Consider the following 8,546-nt stretch of genomic DNA (forward strand, 5'->3'; position numbering starts at 1 on the left):
GTTACCTCCCCAGAGAGGCCTTCCCTAACGGCTCTATCTAACATAATACCCTCCACCAGCACTCCCGGCTGCCATTCTCTTTCCTTACCCTGCTTTATTTAGCAATACCTGAAATTAAGTGTACACTCTTCTCCAGTAGACTCTGTCTCATTTGTGGCTCTATTTTTAACACCTAGGACAATGCCTGATACACAGTAGGTCCTCAGTAAACATCTGTTGAATGTAAGACTGAGCAATCACCATCATCGTTATCCAGAGAAGACTCATTACTCCCTTACCTATGGCTGGACACTCACTGGGTCCCTGCCACGTGCTAGGAGGAGTCAGACATCCTCTGGTCCAGCAGGGCCTTAATCTAAAGAGCAGAGTTAATAGGTTCCCTCTAGATGTCAGTGGGTGAACTGTGTTGGTCAGTTGGAAGGTGGGCTCATAAACCAGGAAAGGGAGGTCCTCAGAAGGTTTCCAGAGGCTACAAGTTGACATCATCTCCTTGGCATAGGAGCAGGGCCGATTTTTCTGTCCTACAACAGAGAAGTGCTATGAGGACTGGGAATAGCTATCTTGTCACACTCCTCAAGGTGAGAAGGAAGACCTGCAAACTCTCAATCGAGAGACAGAGGGTGTCTGCAGGTCGAGTAACCGGTGCCTGCTGCAGGGGCCACGACGTGGTCCGGATTCAAGGCCAGAAAAGCCACTGCTCTTTTTCATGTCCTAGGAAGTGCTTTCCTCGATGAGGAAGAGAATAAAGCCTCATGGATTAGGTATCTGTGAACCTGACTATAAGATACCTGGGTAAAAAGTGAAAAACACTCATGATCACAGATATTTTATAGATATAAAACCAAACATCCACATAAATGTATTGTTTACTTTGCAACCAGAGGTTTGGTGCAATATAGACTCATAGTTGATAATATTCGATATATGTGTATGTTTTAAGTTATTCATGTCTTCTGCTTGTAGATGGAAGATTTCACATTTTTATATTAACTATAGGCTTTTGTCGATGACATTCTTCATATGTCAAGGTAGGTCCAGGGCTTAGTTATTTTTTGTTTGCAGATGTCATGTCCTAAATCTATGTCCTGATTAGATGTTTGAGTCCTACGATAGTGAAATACACCTTGTTCTTAATAAAGCCATGAGGACCTAGAGTCGTCATACCAGGGGTCTTCTCACTGCCCTTAAGGAGCCATGTGACTTAGTGCAGGGCAGTTAAAGTCTTTGGACCTGTTTCCCAACTCTAATTTGAAGAGATTGGGCTAGTTACTAAGTTTGCTTTAGGGCAAAGGAATGTATGATTCAAGTAATATTTTATATAAACACTATACTTTATTTCTTCATCAAGAGAAACACCGCCTATGTCATCATCATATGTAGGCCACCTATTTATAGATTGATAAAGTACAAGTTTAGGAAGAGCGTCAGATTTTGCAATACGTGTTAAGGTTTGGTTTTGTGTTTTTGTTTTTTTTTTCATGAGTTCCTTTCTGAGGAATTGAGTGCATTAAGATATTTCATGCTCAGCCAGTATGTTCATTATTTTTAGGCAGTATGCTTAAAATAAAGGAGATGACTTTATTTGATACCTTTATTTATATGCAAAACAGCGCACCATTCATGAGATATGAAAAACTTGTCAGATAGAAACCAGATTATATCTATTTTCACTACAAAATATTGCATTATATAAAGCAACAGAGACACAAAAAAACCCTGAAAAAGACTAAAATCTTTGGATAGCAGATGTGTTTTTTTTTTCCCATGTCTCTAAAATACACTCCTTGTTTTAAGAGTTTCACAGCTGAGAACATGAAACATTTTCAGGTTATAGACTTTTCTTTTTGGTTGTCACAGAGGAAAGTAGTTCTGAATTCTTATTTTTTTTTTTTTAGGAAAATAACTTAATTTCCTAAAATCATCCCCCACACAAAGATCACACACACACACACACACACAAAGAAGCTACTCTCCTTATAAACAGTTTGCAAAGTACTTTTCAGACATAACTACAGATAAGGGTAACAACACTTAACTTTTTTTAAAAAAACTATAATAGTGAAGTGTTAGTGTTGCTGATCTCACAACAAAAGAACCTTTCAGGAACAAACATCTTAATATAAAATATGTTTAGAAACAGGGAAATATGGGAAATTTGATATACAAGTGCAATATAATTAGAGCAAAAAGAAAGACCACAGTATAATCTCAACACACACGTAAAAAGTTAGACATAATTATTCCACAGGAAAAAGTGTAAACACTTGACTATAAATAAATTGGCACAGAGTATCCAAAGTAAAATTATCACCACTCTGAAAAATAAACGTCTTGAAAAAAATACTCTACTTCTTCTAACATAAATAAAAATAGGTTGTCTTTTTCTAACTGCACCTATGGGTCCACATGTTTAAGGTCACAAATAGATGTTTTTGGATATATAAAGGGGCACTTCGCCTGAAAAAGCAATCAGATATTAAATTTTCCATTTAAATATGGATTTTTCTGTCTACATTAGCATCAGACCTTGGGGTCAAAAATCTCACCAAACTCAAATCTTCCCACGATATCTCAATGTATCTTTTTAACCTTACAAAACATTCTAGGCTTGTCTGTTCTGTTTGGATTCTAGTATCATCTTTCTTTTCACAACGGAACAGAGTTTCCGGTTCCATCTTCCTGTGCCTTAAATCTCTGCCCTGGAGAAGATGCCCTCCCCTTCCCTCTAAATGTTTGGTGATTTGTCAATTAGAAGAAATCCAGATAGTCTAAAGTTATAAGCCCAGACTCTGAGCTTCTGGCCTCGTTCTTTCAAAACATGAAGATCTGTAGGAGAGAAACGTGGGAGAACTCAGTCTCCAGTGAGCTAAAGCAACGACCCTTAAAGGGATCCTAACACGTGGAAGGGAGGCCTGGAGCCTCCTCTCCGGTGCCTCCAGGAGGTTCGCCTGGCCTGGAAAATCCCCCCTGCAAGCCCCGGGGCTCGCCAGACCCCACCCTTCTGGAGTCAGAAACCTGCCAGAGTCGCGCTGCTGACCCGAGAGAACGCGGTGCGAGCGTTCCCCACCTTCCAAGGCCGTGGCGGCGGCCGTCCCGCTGGGCCGCCTCCTCTGCCGCCATCGCCGCGGCGGCCGCCCGGGCGGGCCGTGCTTCACCCACTCCCGGCCAGGCGGCCCCCCGCAGCGCCCCGGCCCTACACGTCCAGGACGTGGTTGAGATAGGAGATGTAGCAGATGGCCAGGCGCAGGATCTCGATCTTGGACAGCTTCTTGTCCGGGGGCAGCGTGGGCAGCAGTTTGCGGAGCTCGGCGAAGGCCAGGTTGAAGGCTTCCACGCGGATGCGCTCGCGGGTGGCGTGGGCCGAGCGGTACTTGGCCGTGGCGCGCCGGCGGCGGCGCTTCTCCTCGCGGCTCAGCTGCTGCGGGTGCGGGTAGAGGGCGGCCCGGCTGCCGCCCTTGCCGTCGCCCTCGGCCTCCTCCACCGGCTCCAGGTCCGACACGCTGCCCAGCACCTTGGCGTCCGCGCCGCCCAGCGACTCCGGGTCCGAGTGCGCCGAGCTGGGGTGGTCCGAGTCGGCGGCTTGGTCCGGACTCAGCATCATTTTGGAGGCTGAGGGGGAGTCAGAAAAGCAATCAATGAAAGGAACGGGGGTCTCTGAGTAGGAGCGGGAGCGAGCGAGGGCCAAGCACGCCGGGCTTCGGCGCGGCCCGGGGCCGCCTCCCCACGGCAGGCCGGCGCCCTCCAAGGAGCGGGCGCCGCGGGGAGGGAGCGCGCCGAGGCGGGCAGGCCCGGGGGCCGAGCCCCGCGCCGGAGCCAGCGAGGTCTCGCCTGGGCCGGGGCCGCATCTCCGACCTGCCTCCGCGGCCTGCAGGAGGCGGAGACCGGCCCGCTGGCCTGCTCCGGAGAACGCCCGCAGGCCTGCGAGGCCGCCACTGGGTTTTGCGCTTCCTCCGGCCAAATACCGACTCGGCCATTCCGCTCCCTCACTTCTCCGACCCTGACGAACGAATGAATACGAACGACGAATCCATCTGGGTTTTGCGCGGGACGGGGAGACGCGGAGCGCGCTTCCCGCCCCGAGGGCCTGGGGCGAAGCCGCGGGAGAGCCGGGCGCCCGCGGGCCGCGCGCGGGTCTAGGGCGCAGGGGCGGCCCAGGTTCAAGAAGAACCCAGCCCTGGGCGCAGACGGAGAGCAGGCGGCCCGGAGCAGGAAGGCTTCTTGTCTGCCTCGCGCTTCTCCGAAATAATAGAGATGACTAAACAAACGCGGAGGCTCCTTTCAACAGCAAATGGACTCTTACGCCCTCGCAGTCTCCCGAAGCACCATCTGTCACGCAGACAGCCACACACATCGGGGACCTAGGGACCGGCGACGTGGGATAAGACAATGCGCCCGCAGTCTGCCGACCACCTCACGGGAAAAGGCCGGCGGCCGGGAGGCTGCGGGAGGAGAGGCTGCGGAGGGAAGTACAGGCCCGGGGGTCGAGGGGAGGCGGGCGCCTCGCCTGCTGCTCCGGCCCGAGCTGCATCCCCTCCTGCAAAGTTCGTCTGCTCAGAGCCCGGAGTCCGGAGACGGTAGCGCGGTCGCCGAGCGGCCGGGCCGAGGCCGAGCTAATCTACCCTCCGCCTTTCTCTTAAGGATGCGCTCCTGGAAGGACCGCCTTGCCCGGCTCCTCCCGGGAGCCCGGAGGACCGGCCTGGATCGCACACCTACTGGGAGGGAGCTGCCCCCAGCCGCGGGGCTTCGGGGGGAATTCTGGCTTCGAGAAAGGGGCCGGCAGGCGGGGAAAGCACCTGCGGGGGCTGCGCGCACCGACTGCGGGCGCCGGGAGGGAGGACCAGGCTGCGAGCCCTGGTCCCCGCGTGTGCCGCAGGAGGGATGCTCGCAGAGGGAGCGATCGCGTCCGCTACGGGCGGGAGGGTTTGCTCCTAGACAAAAGCAGGGAAGGTGCCATCCGCTCCCAACACCGCACTTGGCGAGGAGCGAATTTCACTCCGAGGAGGCCTTCATTTCCCTGCGAGGAAAATAAGTCCTCTAAGGCAAAATAAAAACAAATGCTTCAAGTGAACTCCATGTGACTCCCTGCGGGCTTTTCTCGGCTACGTTCATAAGTAGAACAACTTGCACCTACACCTTCGCCTTGAAAGGGTATAAATAAATAGGCGAGTAATGGAAAATCACAATAAACCACAACATAGTTGTAGTTCGGCTAAAAAGTTCCTGGGTTGCCCTCAAAGCATGTTAAATTCTCCTCCAGATATCTTTTTAAAAATATTCATAAATAACATGTCGTGTATGCATTTCGTTTCTTCAACCACTCACTGAAATAACATCTACAAATGCAATGTGAATAATCTTAGTTCCAAGCTTGGGGGGAAAATCATTCAAAGGAGGCTTACCTTGTAAAAGCCTTTTCGGTAATCTTTTCTCCGATCTTTTAGAGTTAAAATTCCAGGGAATAGCGGGGAGAAATTCCAAATATATTAAAAGCAGCAAATATTTATTACATTCAAAAATGAAAAAGCAGCTGTCATCTCGCTGGTGTCCACAGCGAGGGACGATAATATCTCAGGATGTGGACGATATGAATGATTGTTCACTTAGTTGATAGATCAAAACCGCCTTTTCCTTTTAATTGTTCTCAAACATTTCGGGAAATTCGTTGATTTTTTTTTTAAACGATGTGTTGGAAAGTCTCGTGCCTCTTTTCCTCTTCTAGGTCTCTATAAATAACAAAAGAGATGCAGAGGTAAACACAAACACATCAAAGGGGCTGATTCCTCCACTTTCTAATAGCGGAAGAATCAATAAGAAAGATGGTTAAGATAAGATTCCGCTCCTGTAGGACTCCTTTCCTTCCCTTAATACGGCTGAGCAGAAACTGGGAAGTGCAAGGCAGAGATGCGATCTTGCTCAGAAGTGATTTTTTTTTTTTTTTTTTGAGATAAGGCTTTGTTCAGCTGATGTCTCCCCAGTTCCCAGGAACACAATACTGTAACTCGGGGCTAAGCTTGCCTCTTCCTCTTCCCTCATTTACTTGTATGTTGTATAAACAGGCACCTATTTCCAGTTTCAAAGTCTTTCAAGGCTTGGTTACATCTCCCACCCCCACCCCCTCCTTTCTTTACCTTGTAGCAAAATATACATTGTCAGTGGCTTGGAGATGCTTGGAGGAAGGTTGGTGAAAAGTGAACGTCTCCTGGAGTAACAGTGACAGGGAAGCGGAGAAAGACGCGAGAGGGTGGGAGAAGCCAGAGCAAAGAGGCAGAGATGCGTGTGTGGCTTCTTGGCTCTCCTGGTACCAATTGATTCAGGCTGGAGATGGTGGAAGAGATAAAGGCTTAAGAAGGGGGATGGAATTTTTTTCCCTAAATTGATATTTAATGGGAAATCCTATTGGACAGAAACCTGGACATGAGTCACTTAATTGGACTTGACATCTGTCACAGTATGGGAGTTTTCACAGCCCAAATATTTTAGCAGATCAGATTCCCACTGAATCTGTGCCATAAAATATAACAGTTGAAAGCAGTCCATGATAGAAACCTTAGCCTCTAATCAGAATCTCTAGCCATAATCAGACAATTTCTCTTTTTCAGAGTATTGGTGCAATATTTAAGTGCAAATAAACAACATATTGACTATGGAAAAATTCTCCTGGCAGATTATAAGACCAGTATCTTCCCTTAAAGTTTAGGATAATATTTGTGTCCAGAACATGGAAATAATACTATATATGGTGCTACAGTAAAATATATTCAGATATGCAACAGCTAACATCTATTAGTGATCATTTACGTTTTAAAAGGCACTTTAGCAAGGCTTGATTAAGCATATTCATATTTTTGAGAGATATTCTGCCACTAGACTAATTTTCCCATATATGATTAAAAAAAAATCTTTCAATAGATTAAATCATTGGTGAAACTGAAAACAAAATCCAGGTACTGTCATTTCAGGGCTCACTATTTGAGACCCTTCTACTTTTCGAATATGTTTGTTTTTCTTATCACCCACTCATTCATTTAGCTTAAAATATGGCATGCCACATGTGTTGATGATTGCAGTCCATTCTTGCTTATTTTAACACGTGAATATTTAGCTGTGTGGCAGTACATTGGGCCAGGGTTGTGAACACACACAAATCATGTGTATTCCAGAACATGATACCTTTGCCTTACATGACCCCACAGCCCTGAATCTATATGCCTTATAATTAAAGGGAAAATCTAGTTCAATTATTTGGCCACTTTATATATATATATATGCTGTTAGTCACCATCAATTATGTATTATTTGCAAGCATTGTAGCTTGTTTGATTGTGCAAGTTTAAAGAAATAAGAGTATTGCAGCCTTACTGCCCACTGCCCCAATCCCTGGGACAGCATTTGTGGAGAGAGGAGTCCTCATTTTCACTCCTTGGAATTTTGCCCTAAAAACAGGTTTTATCTTCAGGGGAGGGGGTTTGATCAGCCCGCCCTGGGAGTGACCCTCTGGGTTCCTCTTGGCTGCCACCATTCCTGTTTGCCTTTGCACACATTTTTCATCCTATGGGAGATTCCTGGACCAGGATGAGGTGAGGGAGAGCATGGTGTGCCTCCACAGAAAAAGGGCACCAGCGCTGTCCAGCTTTGCCTCTGCCCAGCCCCAGGACAGAAGTATATTTACATATCCCAGGACATTTAAGTGGAGGCGAAAGCCAGCAACATTCAGGTGGCAATGGAAACGGGGGAGTTTATGAATTCCCAAGGTGGTAAAGATGAAGGTTTCCCCAGTCTGGCTAGGAGCAGTCAACACCAAGCATTCACATCTAGCAGGAAGTGTGCAAACAAGGGTACACCCACAGACACCTGTACTGTTCACCCACCATTACTCACACAAGCTGGCTGGCTCTATTAGACCACTCCATATTCAGACCGACAGACCAAAAACCTGGTGGGTCTGATCACCATAGCTCACCAGGCAACTGCTAGAGTGAGAAGCAACTGGTATCTCTGGTTACCCTGGTGTTGGGGGGAAGACAGGGAAATGGGGAGACAATCCAGGGCAGGTCAGATTCTGCTGTGGTGTGTGTGGATCCAGACACATTCTCTTTCACATCCAGGCTTTCTCCTTCCACACTTACAGCCTGCACGTGCATAAGTTAACACATGAATAAGTCCCTGTAAACAGGTACATGCTCAGATCCATATAGAACCATGCCTAGACACACGGTCATGGTCACAAACATGGATTCACACTCACGCACACACATTCTCTCTTTCAGGAAAGCCTCCCCCGCTGCCACCTTTCCCTTTTCTAAGACCTCCCTGGCACAGATGGTGCCTCCTTCTGTGCTCCATAAGCACTCTTTTCATATCTCCCTTGGAGAATAAACATTGTGTGCCGCGATTCTTGCTTTCCATACCTGGGTCTCCCACCAGGCTGTGATCCTTCTGGGGAGGACTGTAGCTCAGATCGCCAGCACCCCTGTCTGACTTTGACACGTTATAAGTACTCAGTACATTTCCGGTGAATGACTCCCTGTGTATAGAGGCACCCAGGA

General features: G+C 47.8%; 1 protein-coding gene across 1 annotated transcript; it reads right to left on the reverse strand.

The window, feature by feature from the left end:
• Window positions 1-3,193: 3,193 nt before the first annotated feature.
• Window positions 3,194-4,207, reverse strand: NHLH2 (nescient helix-loop-helix 2). Its single transcript, XM_074371225.1, has one exon. The coding sequence runs from the start codon at window positions 3,599-3,601 to the stop codon at window positions 3,194-3,196; it is 408 nt and encodes a 135-aa protein (XP_074227326.1). The 5' UTR covers window positions 3,602-4,207.
• Window positions 4,208-8,546: the final 4,339 nt, after the last annotated feature.

The sequence above is a fragment of the Camelus bactrianus genome, chromosome 9 (assembly GCF_048773025.1).
Source record: "Camelus bactrianus isolate YW-2024 breed Bactrian camel chromosome 9, ASM4877302v1, whole genome shotgun sequence".
NCBI lineage: Eukaryota > Metazoa > Chordata > Mammalia > Artiodactyla > Camelidae > Camelus > Camelus bactrianus.

Bases quoted from the DNA above. Each gene is read 5' to 3' on its own strand.
- NHLH2 (XM_074371225.1), bottom strand. From the start codon at position 3,601: ATGATGCTGAGTCCGGACCAAGCCGCCGACTCGGACCACCCCAGCTCG.